Below are 25,614 nucleotides of genomic sequence, written 5' to 3'. Positions count from 1 at the left end.
GAATATGTCGATATTATATGGGGGTTCCAAAAGTTCAAACCCAAAATGGAGAGATAGACATTAAAATTAATAAGAAATTCATTTTAAAATAATGTATATAAGCATGTATACTGTTCTAATAAACCTGCACATATATATTGTTAACATTTTTACTTGAAATATGTTGTACCATATCAAAATAAATTATAGATATTAATCAGAAATGTACATATACAAATTTTACTACGAGTTTTTCATATACATTACGGGCTATACGTATATTATACACTTATATCATCATATATCCAGAGGATGTATATGGCTCTTGATATAGGGACATACTGTGTATGTTATATATTACATTTTTGCATGTTTTTTTTTTTTCTATTTGCTTTTTACTAACTAGTTTTACAGAAAGATATGAAAGCACTATTTTAAGAGACATAAATGAAAGTGGGAAGATCATGCACTTTGCTCCTTTCTTAACAGCAAAAAAAAATAAAAAAAATAATTAATTAATCAAAAAAGAAGAAACAGTTGTGTTTTTTTTACTGTTAATACTCTGTCCACCCACAGGAAACTGCAAAGAGGAAGCATCTCCCCTGTCTTTTTTTGTTGAATATTTCTCTTAATTACAGTAGTTAGTTAATTAAGACGAGCTATAGAATCAGATAACAAGTCTCCTTAGAAGTAATGAACTGAGAGTTTAGTTCCTTGAAAGAAGCAGTCTTTAATTCTGAGTAAGTTTCTTGACACTAGGCCCCATGAAACCTATTAAACAGAAATATAAAATTGACTTTGGAAAGCTAAAATATTTGACAGCAGCGTTATGCAACGATGACAGGCTAATTATACTTGACTCATTGTCAATTCATTAAATAGCACATCATTTTCTGGTAAATGTGAACTAGCCTGCACAACTTCAGCAGAAGTGCTTCATTCAACAGTAAGTGTGGATAAAAAAAAAAGGGATTAAAAATGCCTATCATAGGGATGGCTTGGTCACCTTTTATTTCTTCATTTTATTGCACTATAGGCTTGAACAGATGTACTGTTGCAGGTACTTAGCGGTGTACTTAGATGCAGGCCCATGGATGACTCATCTTCATCTTCCCTCATACTTACTGATTTACAAGTATTTGAATTTAGTGACTAATGGCCAGGGTGATAGTAAGGCTGTCCAACCTTACTGAAAATGATCTTATAGTTAATGAGAAAAAAATGAGTGCTTCATTGGGGTGCTAATGTCCTCTAACCTTCCCGTAATTCCACGAAACTGTCACGCATTTAACACAACTATGTGAAAAGAGAGTAAATTGTTCTGTGAAATGCCAGGAACTACTTTCTCAACTATGCTGAAATCATAAAAGAGATGCAGCACACAGAGTACTTGTTTTAAGTATTATGAAATAGAGATTTCTTTTTTGCCATTCTATGTGCAACAACTTTTGTCATTCCTTCTTTTTTAAGATACAGACACAAATGTGAAAAAATCCTTGAATGGGATTATTATTCATTGAAGGTTGAAAAACAAGATTATTGTCAAGTACAAAAAGCTCATTATGACCTATAGTTACCATTTCTTGTAAGGTGGATGCGTCGACAAAATACAGGACATAGCCAACATTGTTCTTTTTTTTTCTCCACGACTGTTGCACCATCTTTTCCTAAACCCAACCAAACTGTGGCTGTCCCAAAAGCTCCAAAACCGTGTTCATTTTTGCTACCGTGACTACAAAGGTGCGGTACACCTGCCGCTGGCACACTCCAACAGGAACTCAAATTTTTTTAGAGAGAGCTCACTTAATAGGATGCAGATGTTTGCGATGTGCTTGTTGCGTCGCGGCTGCACAGTTTCTCTAACAGGATTGTATATTTCACGCTGCAATAACTGTAGCTGTAGGACACATGCTAGTTTGGCAGTTTAGGAAGCCACAGCTCTAATGTGATATTACCCTTCCAGCTTTTGTTCTGTCAGTAATCTGGACTTTTTTTTCTCCCTTTTTTTTTTTTTTTTTTTTTTTTTTTTTATGATATCCAACTTATAAAAACAGGCTGTTTTTTTGTTGCTTTGTCCAGTTACACGCAGTTACAATGTGGCATTGAAGATTTCTCATCCATGTGGGGGTCTGAAGAGAACAGGCTGTGTGGAGTAGCGATACTTGTATCAGTAGGTAGTAAAGCAAATAAGAGGTAGTAAAACAGACAAAGGACCTCTGTAAAACAAATGATGCACAGCTTTGAAAAAAAACGCCTTTGAACGTGAACGGTCCAGTAGGGGAAAAACAATAATGATTGCAGAGCAAGTCGGTACAAAGCAAGTGCATCAGATGCCAATTGCAAAAGATTTTAAGATGAGTATCAGAGACGAGGAGAAAAGATAACAGAGGCAGAGCATCAGGAAGCTTAGCCTTAATGATGTACTTGGGCTTGCACTGTGGAAACTGGGAGAAACAGAAAAGACTCTTTCCTCTTTTCCAGGTAAAGTAATTGCTATATTGGTGATCTAACACCCTCATTAAGCATGGATCAAATGGGAGTGCAGAAAGCAGCGGCATGGAACCAGAGTGTGAAACAGACAGGATTAGAGGATGACAGACCTGCTCTCTCACGCGCAGCGCATGTTTGAAGTCTCCTACATGGCTAATTGTCGACAGTAGACACTAGCATCGAGAAGTTCAGCCTCCCCACTGAATTACAGATAGCTTACTTGCCCTTGGCTAGCCTCCCGGTGTTTGTGTTGATTTTTTCTGAGCAATTAACAATCTGACACCATGACCTTGGACTGTAGAGAGAGGGAGAGAGAAACAGGGAGAGAGAGAGAAGAGAAACTGCCTCATACCTTCAAAAAAACAAACACCCACTGCTGTACAATGGCGCTGGACAAATGAGTAACAATATATTTTTACCTTTAGATTTCAAGGCCTTGTGTTTACATTCTCATTTTGCAGTCTTATCTCAGGGGTGTTTGAGTGACAAAAAAGTAACAAATCCCATTAGCAAGGCCAACAATAAAGTGATACAGCAGAATGCTTTCTCAAATAACCAGTCTATGGCAAAACTGGTCTAGTTTGCTCAGGCATAGGACTCACACTGTGGACATAAATCCAGCAAGCAAATACAAGTTTGTAAACAGCGGTGCAGGCCTCAATTTTGAGAAATTAGAAAAAAAAGCACCATTGTTTCTCTGTTCAGCTGCTTAAAATATTAAAATATGTTTACATGTTGCAACATGCTGTGGTCGTGCAAATAATGGCTTCCCTCCCTAAGTATGAAATACGAAGCAAATAAGGAGCTTGATGTTGCTGAAGCTGCCAAGAGAGACTGGTGTGGCGACTTCGACACTAACCCTAATCCTACCACAGATTTAAAGTTGTTTTGTTATAACTATGATGTCAATCGTCAAGTAGTATAGCTACGATGTACTTTGCCTTTCATCAAGGAGTTCTTGCTTAATTTCTGAGCAACAGATTGGGATTTGTTGTTGAGTTGCTGTTGAGTGTCATCAGTCTAAGAAAAACAGACAGTGATTATAGAAACCAAGATATTTAGCACTGAAATAAACAGTAAGTTTAATCATCCAGTGCAGATGATTAGGGCTACAGCTAGCAATTATTTCAATTATTAATTAGTAAGTCTGTTCATTTTTTTTCTTTTTACTTGTTGATTAACCATTCTCTTTGTATATGTAAGAAAATTGCACTTCGTGATTTCAGGGCCCGAGGTGATGTCTTCGAAACGTTCGTATTTGCCTCATCCACGGTTGAAATCAGAGAGAATTTAAATCTACAGGCACATAAAAGTGAAGGGCAGTCAAATCCTCATGTTTAAGAAGCTTTTCATTTTGTGTAATTTGGCATTTCTGTTAACATTATGTGTGCCGAAGTCTTAAGAACATTTGATGATTTACTGTATTAGAGCCAGAGGCGTAAAAGAGAGAGAGAGATTTCTCTCAACATTACGGTGAGTGGCAACGACCTCAGGATAAAGGACAGCGCATTGAAAGAGAAGTAGGTGCCATATAGCTAATAGTCTAGTTTGGAGTATCAGATGAGTCGGAGGTTCTTAAACACAGGAACAAGATAATTAATTCAAACACAGCCATATGCCGTGTGACATTATAGTTAGTGGATGATTGTAGTTTGGAAAAGGTCAGAAGCAGTATCAGAAGAAGAGAGGACTTGACGTCAAAAGGCCAGGTAGCAGTCCCGCTGGCAGAAATGAGTTTCAGGCCTTCCTAACAAAAGGAAGACATGTGTTGGGGGAAGATGAGATGGCAGTAGGTGAATTATCTGCAACGCTAGTGGCAGAGCAGGCCTGGCATATCATCGACATCCTTATCAAAGAGGAAGATTTGAGCCACTTTGTGTCAGCAGCAAAGAATGATGTCTGCTTAGTTAACTCGGTTTCAGGCTGCCGAGCAGCATGAGGCAAGGAATGAGCGGATCTGTGTGGAAGGTGGTAGAGGTCAAAGGATGATGATTGAATTCTAGACACGTGGAAACTTTATAAAGTCAAAGAAGATGAGAGGAGTAAAGGAAGGAAAAAAAAAATTGTTACCATATGGTGTGGACAGATTACAAGATGGGCTAGACAAAAATGGCCGAGGATGTTCTGTTACTTGAAAAGGTGACGGAGGCCATAAGGGGCACAGACTCAAGATCAGGTTAAGTCCACTGTCCGCATCGGGAGTACAGCTACAGTCAAAAAGATCAAAGGAAGATGGGAATGAAATGATTGAAATAATCCTCTCTGTTGAAGGTTGAAGTGACATAGGAAAATGAGGATTGCACCATCTTCAGGTAATTCACTAAAAAGGCTTGCCAAACCTCACATTCATATCAAGTGGACCGGCGGGCTGAGAGAGGACAATCATGTGGAGAGGTCCAGGGTGAGTTATAGTGATGGCACAGAATCCAAATGAAAGAAACGGTAAGAGTGACACCGGAGGAATAAGCAATTCCCACTCAGGAGAGATGAGCAGACCCGAGCAGCTATGGCCTCGTGTCTGAGGAGAGACAGCCAGGCTGAGAGAGGTGGGGAGAGTGCAGCAGGTGCTGCCACGTACCGCCGAGTGATTTATGTCTACGAGAGAGCAACAAAATGTAGAAACAAGATCGGAGCACATTCTGAGATGAACTCAGGACTTTGTGGACTGCTGACTGATAGTTCCTGTCTCCCCTCTACAACATTTTAAGATGAGACAGAGGGACAGATAAGGCTGGAGAGGATGCATTTTCAAGGATATCTCAAGAAACAAAATGGAGGAGAGTGCAGGGATTTCAGAAAGAAAGAGTCTCATCGACACAGACCTGTTATTGTGAGAGGAATTAGCAGAGCGTTAGGCCTTCACTCACTTTTCCTCCACAAAGTTAGCTTAAACAGTTTTCATGCATAATGTCACATAGTATGAATATAGCTTTACAGGTGGTGCTATTTGAAACCTGAGGCCAAAATGTAACATTGCTGCAAAAACAATCCCCTACAGGTGTACTGAGTTGATTAGCAATTTGCAGGAAGCCAGGGAGGGAGGGGCAGAGTAGGCCTCAGGCCTTAAAAAAAAAAAAAAAATAGCCCAGGGACACTAACCAAAAGATGCACAGCCAGGAGTCTGTACTGCTACTGTACCTCCCATATATGCTCTTGTCTTCCTTGCATAGGTAAATCCAAGATATTCTATCTTAAAACACTTTAAATAAAAAATTTCCAACATGAGACATTGCATAAATGTATGCTTAGAGGGGCCATTTGTATGTTTTTTCTGACACGGTTTGCTGTCAGGAGCAGGTGGTGGCAATTGTCGCTTGACGAGCTTCGGCCATCGTTGCATTTACAAGACAAGAGGTTGTAATACCTCCACAACAAATTACAAATTAGCTTACAAATAGCTCCTTTAAAGATACTCTACGTATTTTGTAGAAATGAAGCACTGATTAGCTTTGTTCATATGCTCTTTTACTGATATTTATAGTGTATGTATGAACACATCTCACCTTTCAGCCTGACTTACATCACCTGTGTAAGGTGGGGGGGTCACCTACACAGTTTAGAGGAAGTGGAAAGCATCAGAAATTGTAAAACCTGCTCAAGATCAATTGATCGAATGCTGCTCATGAGACTTGTATAGTTTCAAACTTTTTTATTGGGAGCCCTGTAGTCCTGCAGATATCTTATTTTATCTTATTTTAAGAAGGGCTCACTTCACTTTGTCCTTTAACAACCTTCCTTTATATTGCTCTGGATCTATTCCAGTTTTGCCCTCAATTCTGAAAGAACAAAAACTTTCTGCTTTCTTCTGGCTCTTATATCTTCGTCGACAGTTCCTTCATATGTTTGTTGATGAATATCAAATGCCTCCGAGTTATTACACTCGACTGACTCTGTAGTGTTGATTTAGCCCTTGCCCCTCTTAGAATGTGTTAACTCCTGCTTTATTTGGCTCACTAGATAAAAGAGACAGCTAAATTGGCAAGTTCAGTCAAGTCAAGATAAAAAAAGGCTAATGATAGATGCAATGATTTCAAGCCCTCTTCTAGTTCACACTGATGGAGACGCTGTGAGGCATTTTGTGTGCAGTCCCTTTAAGTGGAGGTGGAGGGCACCTTTAATAGATAAGGTCTCTTATAGGGCCGCCTCAGACCGTTCATTATCAATCCGATACCACTGGCATGGGGCATCTGCAATAAAAATAAGTGTTCAGAATACCTTGTAATGTGAAGTACTGGAATGTAACCAGTGCTTTTTTTTTTTTTGGTTGCCTTCACCTAGTGTGACAGTATCCCCTCCTCCCCAGCTCTGTTAATTCCTCCTGATCCTCACTGCAATAGCCTTCCATTGTTTACCTGATATTATGTTAGTGTTGACATTAACATTCTCTAATTAACACTCCTCACATACAGTATGACATTTTTTAAGTTCTCTGACAGCGTGAATGTCCAACACATGTGAGCTACCAATAAACCCCCCCCCCCCAGGACAACTTTGTAATGGCTTATATATATAAATGGCTTAGTCAAAGAATTGAAAAAATGAAAAATTAAACGAACCTGAAATGAACTGACCAATCCGCAGATCAACATTGAGGGCACGACTGCTAATTTGAAAGTTCATCTATCGTTATGCCATTTTTCATATTAATATGATTCCTGAGGGCAGAAGTCAGCTGCTGTGTGCTTTGCAATTAACTAGCTAATAATTTACATTATAGGAGATGGTCACAAGAACATGAACACGTGCGCAAGCTTGTGAGATCCAAAATACCCCACAACAAATATTACCTCTGGGAAGCTTATTTTAAGTCTATCTGTTAGGACTGCACCTGGAATGTCAATACATCTCTATTATATTATTCTGTCAATATTCAATATTTGCAATGTGCTTGTACTGGATAATATTGCATTTTACAGTTCCTGGTTTCATTTTTTTCAGCCTCTGTAAATGGTAGGCTGTAAACAGACTCCATTTATATAAGATCATTCATGATCCGAAAATAAAATGTCCTAGCATGCATTTTGTTGACTAGGCGACAGCATGTCATGCTGAAGCCACAAAAGATGTGTCAAAATGAGGTCATGTGAAAATGGTATATTTTAATGGAAGGTTGTTCTGCATTGGAAAGAAATACAGAAATACAGCTGCTGAAAATCATTACTTGCGTCTTCTACTTTCATTCCCCTACAGAACATAACTTTACGTGGAGTATCACGTTTAAAAAAAGTAATAAATAAAAATCACATTACATATCACTGTCTCTGTAGTGCCTCTGTAGTGGAGGGCCAAGGCAAACAAAGTGGCAGCTGAGATATGTGCTCCCTCTTTGCAATCAAACCTTTTCGAACAACCTGCAAATGTTACGTGTTACAAGGGGGGTCAGCCCTATGTTCCCACATTCCTAAGAATGCTTTGAAAATTAGGCCCTATTTTCCCACAGTCTTATATGTTCCCATAAGCCCATGTCCACACTAACCCGGGTAATATTTATCCGGTTAGCCCTTCCGTCCACATTAGAACGGTGAATTCCGTAACTGAAAACAATGCTTTACAAAAACGATCGCTGAGGTGGATAAATGTGAAGACGCCGTGGAACGTGGATGCAAAGTGTTCTGAAAGGGTATAAAAGAGGAATATAGGGCTGTGGGAACATAGGGCTGTGAGAACATAGGCACGCTCCCTTACCAGGTGACCTGCCTCTCGATGAAAGCCAGACGGTCAGTAACAGATATGGGAAAGAGTGTGGAGGATCCAGCTCTCCTCCACCTCCTCCTCCTTTCTGTTTAAACCTCTGCATTTATACTCATTCCTCCGGAGGGAACCTGACAGAAATTCATGCCATGGAAATGCAGAGAAAGTCTAGATACTAGACTGAGTATTAGTGGGCTGGTAATGTGAAAATATATAATGTGTCTTACGGCCTGTTGAGTTACAGCTTTGAGAGAGTGGGCTGCCTGATCATCCAGGTGGGTTTGGCCTATCATCAGCCCCCTTGTTACAACTGGGCCGGTTAATCAATGATAAGTAATAGAGTTCTAGAGAAGCTTTGGTTCCCGTAGCTTGGAAAACCCGGGGAAACTCTACAGTGGAATAAAAGGTTTAAGTAAGAACGGTACAGTATGTCAGATACACAAGAGCATAGCAACTGAAAGTAAAAGGAGAAGAGAAGTGGTATTCCCACATTGCTGTAGTCTGTAAATACTGTTTTGAAGAAATTCACTTGCCTGTGTACAAAACATTTCAAAGGATTCCCACTCCTTACGGGAATATCAAACACTACTTCTTTGTGTGTTTGTGTGTGTGTGTGTGTGTATGTGTGCATGCGTGGGTGTCATAAACTGCATAACTTTCTTTCCCCGTGTGAGTTCAAGTGTGGATGGCCAGTGAAAGTGTGCATTTCAGTTTATGTGTGACTAATCAATTAGGCTAGAGAGTAAACAAGTGAGTAGGTTCAGCAAGTCAGTTTGCAAAGAAAGGAAATGAAAAAAAATCAGAAAGCGAGTGCAGTTGGGAGACTATGAGCATTAACTATTTTCCAACAAGTATCTTCAGTCACAGCTATGTCAGGAAAAATGTGCAGTCATCAGTTCAGAGGAAGCTCTGTTCAGTGACAAGAGTCTCTATTAGCATTCACATCCACTGTCCATAAGTGAATCTTCTTATCTTCCATTCAGCTATTCTCCCCCTCATCAAAAACTGAATAGCAGTAGAGCAAACACAAAGCACAAAGCTTGTGATGTGCAAGCAAAAAAAAAAAAAAAAGCAAACGAGTACCTAAACTAGCACAAATGCCTTATCACAAACAGCAAAGCTTAAGCTCGAGATTATGCAGAATAGGAAATGTAATCAGCCTCATTTATCTGTATTTCTGTACAATTCTGCGGCAAAACAAACATTTGCATCTCAACAGAGATTAAGGTTTAAGCGAATATACAAACACCCATCTGAAAACAAGAGATATCTTGTTATACACAAAGTGTTCCGAAAACTACCTCTGCTTCGTTCAATAAAAACCCACGGGTACACCATGTATTTAACTAACCTGCTCTGTAAGGGTAAGTAATCAAGTAGCAGACTTATCATCTATCAAAGCAGAGTAAATAATTACCTCTGGTCGCTTCGCTGTGGACAGAGTTTTGTTTAGGAGGAGTGGCGGTGGTGTGGGTCATACCTCGCATTCTCGGGAGCCTGAGATGGTATAGGTGCAGGGTCCGGTCCCATTGACAAGCACATCCATGGCCTCAGAGTTGGTGGGCTTGTAGTCCACATAGTACTCCTGCAGCGGAGAGCTCAGGGTGCGCTCCGTCTCTCTAGCTTTCTTGCGGCGTTTGCGGGCCGCTGCCGAATGCTCCTGCAGCTGCTTGACGCTGCTAGGATAGCGCTTCCAAGACACGTAGATTACCAACAGGATCATCGCGACAGATAGAAAAAGGGCAACACTTCCAGCCACAATCTTATGGAAGGACACAGGCTCCAAGTCTTGCTCTGGGGGAAGTGCCACAGGTGGGGTAACGGCTGACGACGTGGGGCCTCTCACAGATCCTTCTCCTCTCTTTCCAGAACCAGTAGGTGAAGCCAGAATGGCTGGGCGATGCTCAGTCTGCACAGGGACATTGGATGGGGTTGGAGTAATACTCACAGTGAGCGTTGTCACTGGGTTTGATTGACAAACACCGAAAGCTTCAACAGCGTCCATAACTTTCTCACCCTGAGCTTTCTTGGGGGAGGCACAGATCATGGTGGTCTCCTTTGCTCCTCTGAAGTTTCTCAGCCAGGCCACCAGAGGACAGATAGCAGGGCCACAGTCCCATACATTCCCAGCTAAGCTAATCGTAGTCAAAGAGATCCAGGCATCAACCACCTCCTGGGAAACATTGGTCAGCTTGTTGGAGTCCAGGTTGAGCGTCTGCAGGTTGGGTAGGCATTGGTAAACTACCGCATCTACTTCCGTCAGATCGTTCCCAGACAGGTCCAGTTTCTGGATGGAGGCCCAGGTCCAGGTGAGGCCCTGGCTCATTGAGCGAATGCGATTCCACTGCAGATAAAGTGCCCGCAGATTGTAGAGACGAGGAAAGTGAGAGAAATTGATCTTGGAGAACTGGTTATGCTCCAGATGTAGCTCAGTGAGCTTGACCAGGCCTGAAAATGCATTCCTAGTGATACTGCGCAGGCGGTTGTAACCCAGATCCAGGAACTCAAGATTTCTGCAATCTTGGAACAGACGCACTGGGATGATTTTTAGAGAGTTTGAGCGTATGTGAAGGCTGAGAAGCTTCCGTAGGCCCTGGAACTGTCCAGGCTGCAAGGCTTGCAGTTTGTTGTAGGACAGGTCCAGATTACGCAAATTAGGGACAGGGTGGAATGTGGTGTTGTGGAGGGATGTGATCTTGTTGGAGCTCAGGATCAGCTCTTTGAGCCTGCGAACCCCCTGGAAGGCCATTCCATCCACAGAGGCAATGTAATTGTGATCCAAGTAGAGCCAGATGAGGTGGTTGAGACCAACAAACTGTCCAGCGCGAAGACTGGCAAGGCTGTTGTACCGTAAGGACAGGCCTTCACAACCTCCTGAGAGGTTCTTGGGAACATCGCGAAAGGCGCTTGACTCGCAGTAGACAATTTTTCCATCACAGCGACAGCTTTTGGGGCATGGGCGCTCACTCAAAGATGGATTCGCCGCCAGCCACACCTGCATCAGGAGTTGGACTACTAGCCAGCGACGCCGCAGAGCAGAGCCTGTAAGGAAGGGGAGAGGGAGAGGAAAAAGAGACAAGAGGAGAATGTAAAGAAGATGAGCTTATTACAAAATCCAAACCCCTAAATTGTTACTTGCAATTTTCCTTAAAAAGGAAAAACTTAATAAACAGTATAAATAAACAAATGGATGCCACACATCTATTTTTCCAGGTGTTGGATGTTGTAAATTATGATTTTCAACAACCTATCTGTCCTATCTATTTTAATTTTTTTCTTGGGAAGATATACTCACATATGCCCAGATGTGACTTATTGCCCAAGAGAAGATGAGGCCTTGTCATCTTAGTAGCTTTGTCTAGAACTTCTTAAGTATCCTGAGGCAAGTATCAAGTATCTGTGCTTCTACATTTACATGGTTTTCTTATCATCTCACTTGATTTCTTATCAAGTAATGATGCTGCTGCAAAAAGTCAACTCTTTTGTGTTTTTAGCTCTTATTCAATGTGGTGATTAATGAGTGTGCATCTGAATGGGAAGGACACTAACCCCCTTTGCCAAAAAACATAAAAGCTTAAAAGCAAAGTCACCAGAAAATGTAACATTGAGCTGTGAAAGTCAGGAAAATTTGTTAATAACTGCTGTTATATCCCAAAGGAACTAAGACTTTTCCACATCCCAACTGATGTGGAAATGCCGGAAGATAAAAACCTGGTTCAAAATGGTAGAACTTCCTTTCATCTTGCTTTTGAGAGATTGCTTCCAACTATTGCAGTAGTTAAGTAAGTGATCCTCCTACTGAATTACAGACTAATATTCCTAAATGCAATCCCAGAGAGACAGTATCTACAGCTATAGGTATACACATTATATAGATATAGAACTATATAGACATCCTTAGGTCCTTAAATGTAAATGTATAAATGTGTCATTTGTATTAGCCAAAGTACAACTCAGGAACTTTTGACTATTTTATTCATGTCTTAAAAACCATTTCAAAAATAGTTTGAAATTGTGAATGTTGTGACTCATCACTCCTCAGAGTGAGCTATTTTATCTATAGATTAAAAGGTACAAAGAAGAAAGATTCTGCAACTGCAGAGTTTATTTTTCACATAACTTTTAATATTTCCAGTTTAGATTGTGAATCCAGAGGACAAATGACAGTCTGATAAGTTGTAGGAATTACATCAGTTTGTTATATTTTATGTAGCCTAACGTAAAGGTTAAGTTCATGGCTTGAGGCTCAGCATGACCTAATCACTGCATTTTGCGGAATGACTTAAAATTTAAATTAAGCACTTGCTTGTAAACTGTAAAACGTGACATACTCCCACCACTGCACACTATTGCTTCACCTGTGTTCTGCGAGTGTCTCTTATTAGTTTCCCAATTTTATAATTGCTGTTATGTTTTTATTTATAAAGACATTCAGATAAACTTCTATTATGTCACAGAATACATCTTCCAACCATGATCTTAGATCACAAGACACATATCTGCTGTCTGTCCCTGGCGTTTTGACAGAGACAGGAAAGAAAGCTTTCATGTTTTGGGGCTTGGAATTGTTCACAGTGGGGAATTAAACTAAAGAACTTGATATTACAGCCTGAAGTCAAAGTTACCGTAAAATCTATGGTGAAGGATTCCTTTAGCAGTTGTCTTTGTCTTTAGTTTTGTTTGTTTGTTGTTGTTGTTGTTGTTGTTGTTGCTGTTGTGTTTTTCTTTTTGTATAGAGGCTTATTTGAGCCTTTATACACTGTCACCTGGTTTTCAGTGTAGTTATTTGTGTTTTTAATGTTGTTTTGTCCAGTCTGATAGTTTGCTCATTTGGTTAAATAAAGGTTAAATAAAATAAATAAAAACAGTGATTATGAACTTTTATTTATTTCTTTTAATGTAAAAAAATACTAGGCCCTGTTATATACTACTCAGTATTATTTATGCAGTCCTTAGGTGTTATACATCGCAGCTTAATTTTAACCACAAAAACATTTCATATCCTCATTGCCCGGAATAGGTCTTAGCTGTTTGGATTGATATCATTTGTGCTGCATGTTTACAGTGAATACACACTGACGATCAATGTTGAAGCGAAGCGACTTGCAATTCAGTCACTCATATTTTTATCTTGTGTTTGTATTCAGTCATCCTATAAGCCATCACCGCACCAATGGCAGAAGCAGATAAATCATAAAAGGCAGACTATACAGAGCAAGTTAACATTCAAGAGCTGATGGTTGTGTATACAATCCTGGAGGCGTTTCAATTTAGACTCCAGCCATTTCATGTTCAACCAAACCAAAGCAGGACCTGGTTCAGCATGAATCATCACCTCTGCATTCCACAGGTCCAAATAAAGAGATAAAAAAAAAACAAACAAAAAAAAAAAACCATGACCCCTATGGAATTACACAACTCATCTCTGCTACAGAAAACAGCTACCCGAATGCCAAATGTGTCTGTAGAGAATGACTGACTGACATATTCATAACATACATTTCTCCATTGTCTGGGAGTGGATGCTCCGTTTCACATGAGATTTTAAAAGTGAGGCAAAAGTGGTCAGTGGCTTCGTCATATCACTCCTTGTACTGAGGTGAGACAGAGTTGTTTCCATTAAAATCGTTCCCCCTTACAGAGCCACTAATGATCTGTCATTAAGATGCATTGATTTCCCCTTGAGGAGGTGGTATGGGGAGTGTGTGTGTGTGTGTGTGTGTTGGGGGGGGGGGGGGGGGGGGGGGTAGTATCATCAAGTTTGGACTTTATTACCATTATCACAGTGAGATAAGATTCATATGTCAGGATAGAAGTAGTTCGCACCTTAATTAGCTTACAAAATAACATGTTGGCAGGCACTGTGCTATTCAAATTCATTAAACTGAACGTGTTACATGCAGACGTGTTACACTTATGATGAACTTGAGCTAAAGCATGGACTCTACAGACTTTAGTGAGACTTGTGGAACATTGTGAGGCATCAAACTTGATTTCAATTTTCTAGCATTTTCCGTAATCTTTGCAGGATTTGTCAGAAATAATTCCCTGACATTGAGTGCCTGAGAGGCATCATACAGCATATGCTATCTAACATAGCCATTTCACTCCTTGCCAAGCATCTGCTGATCCCATATGGGTATTGTATGTGTGTATTTCTCTGTGCGTGCATGTGTGTGTATGTGTGTGTGTGTGTGTGTGTGTGTGTGTGTGTGTGTGTTTGTGTAAGAATGTGATGGAGAGCGAGTGTTTGTTTTTCAGAGGAATCTTTCATCATTCCTTACAGATGGAGGGAACCATGGAACTGTACAGATAATTTGTGCTGACTATTGATTATACCTACAGATACATCAATCACGTTTCTTCATCTCAGATCCCACCATTGCGATACTTTCACTTTAATACCGCAGAGAGAAAGATGGCGATCACAGGATCCAGTGTTTCTGACGGCAGCCAATTTCTTATATTCTCGGGTTTCTGAATGTGGCTTTAACTAATTTGCCAACAACTCTGTGCCTCAAAGGCTTAGCAAATAAAAAAAAGGTAGGGATGGCATAAGAATACTGATGCAGGAAAATGCCCGTGTGTAATGTTCCATGTGCATTTAAGGGAATTTTAATAGACAACACATTTGACTGGGGAACACAATGTGTGGGCTGTTAAACATGAATGCATGTTTTCTAAATTTCATGTTTGACTCGTATCCCAGGAGGACGCAGAAACAATCCCCCTATTGCTTTTATTCCCCATGTGCATAATACGCATGCTTTATTAGAAGTGACTCCGCCATCTCTTTCAGATAGAGCCTGCCTCACAAGACACCTCTCTCCCCCTTACTGACACTGTATGTGGTTTAATGAGCGCTCTGTGCGCTAATGCCTCTGTAAGCCATCTCCTTCCGCAGTACTCCTCTAATCTTATTCACAAAGGAGCACAAGTCACTCTCTGGGGTGTCACTCATGGGCTTTGCGTCTCTATTACCTCTTACATGACGTACCCCTCTCCATTACTGTTCTCCTGCTGTATCTGCTTAGATGAATGATTTCTCCTCCATTTCCTTCTCCGTCCCTCTGAAAATATGCAATTTTTGCATGTCCTTGAACCCTGCAGTCATCAGGAGGTTTTTTTTTTTTTTTTTTACAATGTGAAGTCTATTTTTATGCATGTGATCAAAACCATGTCCTCAGCCCTTTCACTTCCCTTGTCAATTTCCATTTTCACTCCCCGACCGTCTTGCTTTCTTCCAATTTTTGTATATTTTTCTCTCTTCCTGTTTAGTGTTCGGTCTGATAATACAGAGACCTTTGCTTCTCATTTTTCATTGTCGTCCTCTGCAGTTATCTGTCTACATCTAATATGGATGGATAAGTCAAAGCTAAAGTTTGTCTGAAGGCGTGTGCGTAATGCTTTGTTATGTAGCAGACAGCCCTGCTGTCCTCAGCACGAGAAGATAGCTATTTCTGCCTCTCAACCCTAACACATAGAGAGAGTAAGTGCACTTTACTGCTGACCTAAAATAAAACCAAATGTAGCTTAATAACTTGGCAAATGGACTCGCTAACTGGTGCACTTTGAGTGCACACAAGTGGCTTATTGCTATTTGGTGCCTGTCATTGACAAAACTGCTACCAGCCTCAGCCTTGACTGCACATAGAGGCTGGACAGCAGCCTAACACACAGGGAAGGACGTCCCCAGACCAGCCTCAGCTATTCTATTAGTCTCCAATTATCTTTGAGATGACAGCAAGGCCTGCCAAGTTAGACCCATTTCAACAGTGGTCAGAGAACATTGACAACAGAAAACATTGACACCTGAAGTGTCAGTCTGATATTTGTAGCACTTGTCAGGAAGAATGGAGAAGATCCCCGCTGGGTGTATTGATGAATACAATGATGAGTGATGAATGGGTGAACACAAACACACAGGTGTGGGGTCCCATTCACTTGAATGGGAAAGTAGTCTCAGACTTTTGGACCCCTCTGTATATGTATTAGATAAGCAACCTGCAAGTACAACACATACATGGGAACTTCTGAAACATTGTAGAAAGAACTGAAACTACAACTGCTCATGCATGAGTCTTAAAAAAAACATTCCATGACTATGTTGTTTTCAATTTCTCTGATTGTTCATTTCTTCTATGCTTTCATTTCAGAAACATATTTAGTATTCAGTATTTAAACATCTGGAAAAATTATATAAGCTCCCTGTAAGTGGAGTGATGGAGAATAACCAGTCAGCCTTCACCCTTCACTGTGCTGCAGTGGAGTATATGTCTCAGGCCACATGCAGTTCTCTACAGTACTTTTCACTATGGTTACTGTGACAACACAACACATCGCTAGATGTGGCAGATTCAGAGATTATTTTGGATAGAACCCTATTAGGTGAAAAAAACATGAATGTGAGGGTAAATAAACAGTTCCCAGCAGACAGCTTTCCTCCTGTTTATTAATTATTTGATTATTTATTAATGATTATTTCTTAATGAAACATTGCTCATGGAAATTCTGTTCTAGGCGCTGAGGTTTGATACAAGCGGTGTTGTAACTTCACAGGTAAAGATTGTGTGTATGTCTTCTTATAATAGCTTCCAGGAAAAAAGAAGCATTCGGATCAGTCTGACCCAATGAATCCAACGGTGCAGAACCACTAAAAACACACACTTTAGTTCTTCAAGCAGAAAGACATCATACTTAGTCAGAATTAGGGTAATAGTTGGGGACTAGAAAATGCATCATGTCAGTAAGGCCCAATCCCATTTCTCATTTTCACCCCTACCCCTTGCCCCTTGCCCCTTGCCCCTTTGAACTGAGTTACAAGGGGTAGTGGTTGAAATCTACCCCCACGAAATGGGACACCCCTTTAAGAACGCAATACGTCATCAGTAGTCTCCGATTGCTTTTACATAAGGAGACACAACATGTTTTTGCCGGGGATTCAATGTGCTGTCAACACGTGAAAATCATGGACAAATTGGACATTTTCACAACTTCAATTTCACGCATCAATCGATCAATTGAAAAAAAGAACAAAAAAAACTGCTAGGCTAGGTTAGGCATCGCTAACCAGGCTATTGTTCGCGATGCTATGTAGGCAGCCCCGACAGTCTGCATTGATACGGGAGCGGTAAAGTTCAGCGAAATTGCTGCTGGGTGTCAGTTAAATTTAGGTCATCTTATGCCATCAAATGGGGTGGGAGTGCAGCATGAAAATATGCCAGAATCTGGGATTTTCACGCACAAATCAGTAATAAAGATGTAACATTAACGATAGCTATAACGAGACATCAGCATACTACAAGCGATTTTTTGAAGAAGAGAGCCATAATTCATTGAAACAACATTAAGCTAAGACAATACAATGGTTGTCGTACTTCTTAAATCTTTATTAAAAGAGAAAATTACATTTGTGAGTTTCTTAGGTCGCTTGGGTTGGTTCCGCAGCCATTTTGCCGGTGATTCGCAAGGCATTTGGGGAAATATCTCACAACACTCTGTTTGAAGTGTGCCACTGAAAAATCTTCATTTGAAGGGCCAGTTAGTCCCTTACTCTTCACCCTACCCCTCTATCTCAACAAGAATCTGGACACCCTACGCCTAAATGTGAACGCGCAAAATGGAGGGGTAGGGCTAAGTGGTAGGGGCAAGGGGTGAAATGGGATTGAGCCTAAGAGTCCTTTAAGAGTATAGATGTGCAACCAGTAAAGTGGCATTACCTATAGCACATCTTTTCTGTTGAATATCATCATCTTAACCTAGCAGGCTGAACTACACTGAGCTCACCTGTGGACTCTAACTTCTTCTTTTGACTGAGGCTATTGTCAAACATTGCTGAATTATTTTAGCCCTCATACCAAGAGTTACTAGTGAACCTTTCCGGTGTGAACTCTGAGCTTGTGGCTCAGTGCAACCAGGCTCCTGCAATCCCGACGAGGACAAGCAGGCACACTGCAGATAATGGATGTTGGATCCCCAGTGCTTCATGAGCCATTGATTTTTTACTTTGAAAATAAGCAGATGTAAATAACAAATGCCCAGACATTGCCCTCAAAGGGCCTGTTGATCCCCCCCTCTTCACCTGCTTCACCTGACATTTCAAGAATGCTGCCTGTTGGATGCTGTAGGGCCAGCAGAAGGTCATCTGTTGCCTGTATCGTGCTACTCTGAAATGTACTCAGGAGAGGCGGTATGACTGATAGGGCACTGATTTCAATTTTAACACTGCATTCATTTAATTTCTTATCATGCAGACAGGTGGCATATACTTTTTTTTTCTGCAGCAAAAATATGTTTTAGACGCAGGGAAGGTGTGTGAAATGTCATTTGGGCCTCTAAATTTATCTTAAAGCTCTGCATCTGCATCTCTGTCTGTGGCTTTTTTTTCCCACTATGCCTACTCCACTGTTCCCTTTCTGCAAAGCAGATCTCTAATGATATGGTCCATGAAACTTAAGTGCATTGCATGCTGTTAATGAAGAGCATCACAGTCAGCCACACTGGTGGATAACTGAGACTACAGTGCCATGTAATCATCAAATAATTGTGGGCAACAGCATGAAGATATACGGTTGACAAAAGTTGATATTTTTTTTTCTTTAGGGGAGGGGGGCAGTTTGTGCACCTGAACACAAATGTGTTTTGTAGTGCATCTGCGCCTGCACGTGAGTCCCAGTCAAAAATCACTGCACCTCAGCTATGCAGGGTTTTCTGACATGGTCTCCTATCAAATTAAGAGCCAGACCATAAACCAGACTTCTAGAGTTAACCATATATGGCTGCCTTGCAGTATACATAAATTGATGTCTGAGCTCCTACAGCCTGTACTGTAGGGCTTTGTATGCTGTTGTAGCTTATATTGATGTGGTGCAGTAACCCACTGTGGGTCGATATATCATGCGGCCTTACAATTAATGGCACAGCACCACCAGTGAACTTGGCCATTTGTATACTAGTTAAGAATGGCTGAGGAGATTAGGCTACTTCAGACAAGAATATCAGACCAAGAGAGTACACACGGTGGAAGAAGCTCGGATTGCTTAAAAAAATGTTGGGGGGGGCGGAGTGAAAGAGGGGCCATGAAGGGGGTGGGATGTGGGTTATGAGTGTGTAACTGTGCGCACGCATATGGGAAACAGAACAGAGCAAAATGGTAATTTGTAATCATACAGAACTGAGAATAAGATGAGGAAAACACACGTGAACGCGCACAGACACAAATACGATCATGCGTTACTGGAGGAGACACAGAGAGAGAGAGGGAGCGAGTCAGAGAGTAGTGATAGGCTACATGGATGCACAGTTTTATGCTCGATTTGGAGAGTCCCTCTTGATGGCAGGTGCAGAACACGACGGCTTTCCTGAATGAGAATCAGTCTGCTAAGCAAAACCTGCACGACCGGTGCCTTCAGCCCACAAGAGTTTTTGGGGAGGCGTTAGCAGCAGCAGTAGCGGGCTGAAACTGGACAATGGGCATCGTGCGTACCGATTAAGGACAATCAATGATTATGCAGGACCACGCTTTATAAAGTTGACTGGCTTCCAACATTTACCGTGATTAGCATTCCAGTCCATGTCAATGAGCCAGCCACTCTAACTAGTCGAAAGGGGGGTGGGGGGGGTGGGGGGGGTAAAAATGGACAGACCTCACTTAGACAAACAGGCTTGTTTGATTTGCTCGTGAATCAGCGCACAGTCTTGCAGAAATACAACACAAGTATCCTCAGTGTCTCATAATGTATAGCGCCAGGAAATGGAGGAAACAATATATTGCAGCTCTGCGACTAACAAGCTACAGCACAGGCTTCTGCCACATTCCTGAAGCTCCCCGAACCACTTCGCAAAAGACACCAAACCCCCTCATTAGATGCTCCAACAGTACATTTGAAAAGACGACCATTTTTTGATGCAAACATCTGATTCAGAGCAGATTCTGCTCCGAGGACTCGAGGCATTTTGGGGGGTATATTATGAGAAAGGAGGACAACTGGAGTGTATTTTCCAACAACCCACGCTATCAAAAAAAAAAAGAAAAAAAGATGGTAACATAAACAGAACTTACCCATATCCGCGTATCTGTCAGCTCCAGCCTACAGGTTTTAATGGCTTCTGGTGCGCGACATCCGAGTCCGCATGACGCGCTCTCCACAGACAGGTACCGTCCTAATCCACTAACCCGGTCTCTCCGCGCAGCCGCCGACTCCAAAGCGCACCTGCCCTTTACTCTCCCGGACCTGGGTGTGCTATCCGGTTTACAACATCATCTACAACCGTACAAATGAACCGGGGCGAATGTCATTTACTTCCAATTCCAGATTAAAAAGGGAGGTAAAGAAAAAAACAAACAAATCCGGTTTCAGTACACCCTATCCATGTCTTCGCAGCAGAAGAATCGTTCTCTTTTTTTCAAGTTACAGCCAAAAAGAGTACTGCAGTAGGCGCAGACAATAACGAAGCCACATCCAAGTAATTCATGTCAGTCTTACATGCGCAAAGAGATTCCGCGAAAATCCTGTTGCAAAACTTCACAAATACAGTGACACGATGAAAAGAAAAAAAAGAAAGAGAGAAAACAAGTCGTAATTTTCCAGAGGAGTCGAGCAGCCCTTAGATTCCTCTCCCAAGTAAAACCCCGGCGTCTCTATTCTACAGGATGCTCAGTGTGATCCGCGCATGGCGCACAGAGGAAAAGTAACGGTGGCTTATCCACAAGTCTCTGTGAAACGCTGTCAGCGAGTCTCGCGGAACAGCCACATATCCAATTATCCACCTTTCTGTCCAAATGTTCCTTTCATTGTCGCCGTGGCTCGGTTTGAAATACAGCATGACGCTGTTGTTAATCACGTCTGCATGTCAAAGCAACTTTGTCAGGCAGAAGCGGAATGCCCTCTTCTGGTGAGACTGCGACCCCGTGAGCTCGTCCGAGGCTGCGTCGTGAGTTAAACGTTACCGGTGAGACGATTTTAAACAAGGTTGCCAAATATTATTATGAACGGTCCCTTCATTTTGAACCGCGTCTTTATTTGCCTGAGGACAATGAAACATGTTTATCAGATGAATATCATAATAATTAAGAATTAAGTATGTATGAATGCAGCGTATGTAGGCTACATGATGAGAAATTAAGTAGCCAACGGTGAAATAGTATTTTCTGTAGTATGTTTGCGTATGCGTGAGCTCTTCTATCTTTGTGAGGACCATCTTGAGTATTAGATCTTCATCTTTTATGGAGAGGGGTTACATTTTTCTTGATAGTTAGCTTCAGATTTAAGGTAAAGAGCGAGGTTTGGGGTAAAGTTAAGTGTCTTGAAGTTTATGGTGTGTGCATATTGTCATGTGTGTCCTCAAAGGTTGCCCATACACATATCCACAAAGCTATTGTGTGTGGAGAATGAGGTCCATTGCGAAGGCAGCTATATAATCACACGCTGTGAACCAATGCGAAGTGCTGCAGAACGCTGTCCATGGTGCTGAAATGATGCATTGGAGTCAGTGAATGCAGGCGGAGTGTTTCCCGGAACTTGTCCAGGGGTCTGTTTCCTCTCAGTGTAAACGGGTTATGAAAAACGACTGAACCAGCAGTCATAAACAGAACTCTACTTAACATTCCGCACTAACCCGTATTGGAAATGCAATGGTACTTAATCGACAGCGGCCTCCCTCTGCGCCACCCCCAGCTGCCTGTATTTAAGGAAGAAATGGGCACCTGAATTTTTAATGTGCATTGCGTCTGCACTGGGTTACTAATCTATGTTGCCCACTTTTCTTTCAACCTTAAATACTGCTGGCCTTATACTGACACCCACATTCTCAATGAATATCTTGAGAGTATAGGAAGTTATTTGGTTGAAAAGAGAAAACATGTTTAACAATTTATGAAGCCAGTTAAATATTTGTTTATGACAACTTATTAGCAGAGGTACTTAGGCCATACTTTATTAAGCATTTACATTTTGTATACTTTAACTCCACTACATTCAGAGTGAAATATCACAGGTCTGCGTATATCCTTACTGTATTTGCATGTTTTTTCTTATTAAAAACCGGCTCACAGAACATATTATAGTATAGAGTAGTTTAATCTCCCTGACAGTTAAAAATTGGTAACACCAGTAGGGCCAATTACAAAATTAGAAATGCCAAAAAACTGGATGTTGCCTTACACCATTGTACCTTTTTTTTTACTGTGAAAAGTAAGTCTATTTAAATGAAAATCTTTCCCTGCAGCACAGGGGTTTTTTCCCTGCAGCACCTCTTGCTAATCACTGGTCTATGACTGCCAACAAATTCCATTCTTTACTTGGTCTTATGGTATATCCTCTTCACAAATACCAAGCAGTATTGTAGATCAGTGTTGATAAGCACAAAAATACCAATGATGGCTGCATCTTTAATGACTATGTTACATCTTCTGCTAAATTGCCATGATACCAATCCACTGATGTGTTTAGTCTTCCACCCATTCATCTGACCAGTGTTGGTTACCTGTTTCCAGACCACCCTTTCTTTTTTTTTCTTTCTTTTTTTTCCAAAATGAAGCCAGACATCCTCCAACATCATCTTAAAATTCAGCGTCTTGCACTGTAACTCAGCCTCAGTATCTGCTCCCATGCAATTTGGCTGATGACTTTACTTCTGGATTTGGTTCAACAAGCAGAGGCCATTCTGCTGACGGCGCTGAAACAATTAATACCCTGTGAAGTTATGGAGACACAGACAGTGCCAGCCCACAGGCTACAACAGTGATTTATCTTCTCAAGAAATATAACTGTATAGTTTACCCTCACCTTTTTTTTTTCATACCACCCAATGAATTGCATCTGCTTATTGGTGTAAGTGTGTGTCAGGTAGGTAGAATTCATCATATGCAAGATAAAATAAATAAATAAATAAATAAAAAAGAAGAAAAGAAAAGTTAGGAGCCTTGAACAAGAAAAGTGTCTTATAAACAAAGTCTAGTTTTACAGGTAATATTTACCGTAACACTCTTCCCTGCTTGGAGCTGTGTTTGTTGCCTGGCAATGTTCAACAATCTTTCAGGTTGAAAATGTTGAGGCCTTGAGTGATTTCAATGACACCACTTTTTGAGATCTCTCAGAGCCTATTCATAGATCAAATGGAACAAACATGCTCCAGATCCTTATTGTTTTTTTGTTTTTTTTTTGTTGTTTTGTTTTTTTTAAAGATTGTCATTATACACATTAAAGTGTACACACTGAGAGTCTGGTTGGGAGACTGTGAACATAACACGATGCATAATGAAGTGGAAATAATTCTTAAATGGCGATAGCATGCAATAATGTGTGTAAATACTGTTTATATTCTTGTGAGAATTAAAACAGGTAATAGCTTGCAAATCTAATAAACGTCTGAATGCATGACTCAGTGAGTGAAAATGAAGGTAATCTCTATTGCCTGCTGGGAACCAAACATTACATAAAAAGCATATGGGCACCATTATGATCAAGAAATATTCTATGATGAATGTCAAAAATTATAGAATTTTCTGTGTATTTTCAATAGAAAAGAATAATATGGATACAAAATACATGCAAAGATTGATGAACCGGCTGTGTTCAAATTACAGGTCATACGTTTATCCATGCAGTTCAGTTATTGGCCGCACTGTATGGGTGAATGTATGGCCTTTGCTGGTGTACCTGTTCTGTCTAAGTGATTCTGACACCAGAAGATATTTTCAGGCTATCTCCAGGGTGAGAGACAGCTCTGTTCTGTCCTTCCCATGTTCACATTAGACTGGGACTTGTTCTCTCTAGTGTTCTTTTCTTTTTCCATTTCCTCTGATCTTAAGCCTGGCAGAATAATCTTAACCTGCCTCAAGGCAATTTTCAACCTGACACTGAGTTTTTCGAGTTCACCTATGAATGTGAATCACTGAGCAAATATCCAGGGACAGCTTATACGGTAAACACAGAGCCATGTGAAAATAAAAGTTTTTCTTGTTCTTCGTTTTTTTTTTTTCTTTTTTTCCTTCAAAAAAAGATGTGTTTGGAACAAAGAATGTTATGATGCCAAGGTTGCCACAGCAGATGTGGTTGTTGTAAATCTCTGTTTTGCAGGTCGCTTCCATTAACCTTTACCCCAAGCTGGGTTCCAATCTGGAGGGCTGTGTTCCACACATTGCAGCTCAGGTTGGGGCTGAGGTGTTTGGTGCTTGGATGTACATGATCAGACACATGTAAAGTGCTTGAATCATGTTAAACAAGCATGATAATGCACACTATTTGTTTTTCTCGCACTGGGTAAGGGTAGTATTACATTATGATGTTGTTTCATATGGTGTCAAAGGACTGCATCAGTGATTGTGTATATTCTACCACAGGTTCTACAACCCACATACTTTACATTCTGCAAACCACAATTTTGTGTTTTAGAACTGTGAATGTATCCCTGCTCCCATTTCAGATATCCATTATTTTCCATTAAGTTCTGTACAAAAGGAAAATCTATTAGCAGACTCTGGAAACGTGCTCGGGTTGTTTAATCATTCACAGTGAATATCAAGTCCATATTCATTCCTTTTGTCAGTCATATTATTGTTAACACGTTTGGACAGAAATGTATTACTTAGTAATGTGTCACTACTTTTTTCAAATGAATTCTGGTTAGATGGTCGAACTGTAAAACTATTAATGTGTAATTCTTTGTTACTTTATAAATATGGGGGCGTGCTTGTTTGCCGACTTACTGGGAGTCTGATTGAGGGTTGATATCAGTTTTGTCTCTCTGTATTCAGTGGAGAGACCAGACAGGGGCTGGAACTGTGGGTAGGCAGCTAGCCTCTACCAACAAGGGGGAAAAAGGCAACGTCACGTCTTCACACTAAGATCAGCCACTGAGGAATCACCCGCTTTTGTCCAGAGGTGAGTGTTGGTATTGAATACAGCTTGACATGTGGGTGTGGAGGTTTTGGAGTTGTTTAAAGGCACGATTGACAGAGCTGGGCTGTGTCGCAAAAGTGACTTACTTACTTACAATCAAGTATTTAGTCAATTAACTAAAATTAACAACTTTTTCAGCGTGTAATATTTAATGAGTAACTGATTACATTTTTCAAGTAAGTGGCCCGTGGTTGACCAAATGCAGATTTTTCAAACTCAGTACTAAATAATCATGTAATGACAGTGTTCAACTAATACAACTAAATCAGTTCAACTAATTGTTCATTTTTGTACTATAATGAAAGCAATGTGAAATCTGAATAATATGGAAAAATGTATCATTTTTTAAAGATTGATAAATTCATTGACTTATTGATTAGCAAAGTGTTACTTGCATGTACTGGACCGGAGTGTGGAGCAATGAATAGAAAATAACCAAACTTGTTTCTTTTAAGTAGTGAAATGCCATGATGTGACGATTTCCCATTGTAATACATTTTGCTTCCTTTAGTGCTGCTGATACTAGTCCCCTTTGTTCCTCATCATAGACATT

At 40.7% G+C, this 25,614-nt stretch overlaps 1 protein-coding gene across 1 annotated transcript in view; it reads right to left on the bottom strand.

The window, feature by feature from the left end:
• LOC111237508 (leucine-rich repeat transmembrane neuronal protein 4-like) overlaps window positions 1–20,225 on the bottom strand; it is a 101,232-nt gene extending 81,007 nt beyond the window's left edge. The window contains exons 1-2 of the mRNA XM_022766631.1: window positions 20,222–20,225; window positions 9,641–11,202 (exon numbers count right to left, since the gene is read on the bottom strand). Of these exons, the coding sequence (XP_022622352.1) occupies window positions 9,641–11,202; window positions 20,222–20,225 (1,566 nt within the window). The remainder of the gene's footprint in view (window positions 1–9,640; window positions 11,203–20,221) is intronic.
• Between the last annotated feature and the right edge of the window lie 5,389 nt (window positions 20,226–25,614).

This window comes from Seriola dumerili, unplaced genomic scaffold, assembly GCF_002260705.1.
Source record: "Seriola dumerili isolate Sdu_G_001 unplaced genomic scaffold, Sdu_1.0 BDQW01000877.1, whole genome shotgun sequence".
In the NCBI taxonomy this organism is placed as follows: domain Eukaryota; kingdom Metazoa; phylum Chordata; class Actinopteri; order Carangiformes; family Carangidae; genus Seriola; species Seriola dumerili.
The sequence above is the reverse complement of the archived record's forward strand: the minus strand, read 5'-3'. Positions and strand labels throughout refer to the sequence as shown.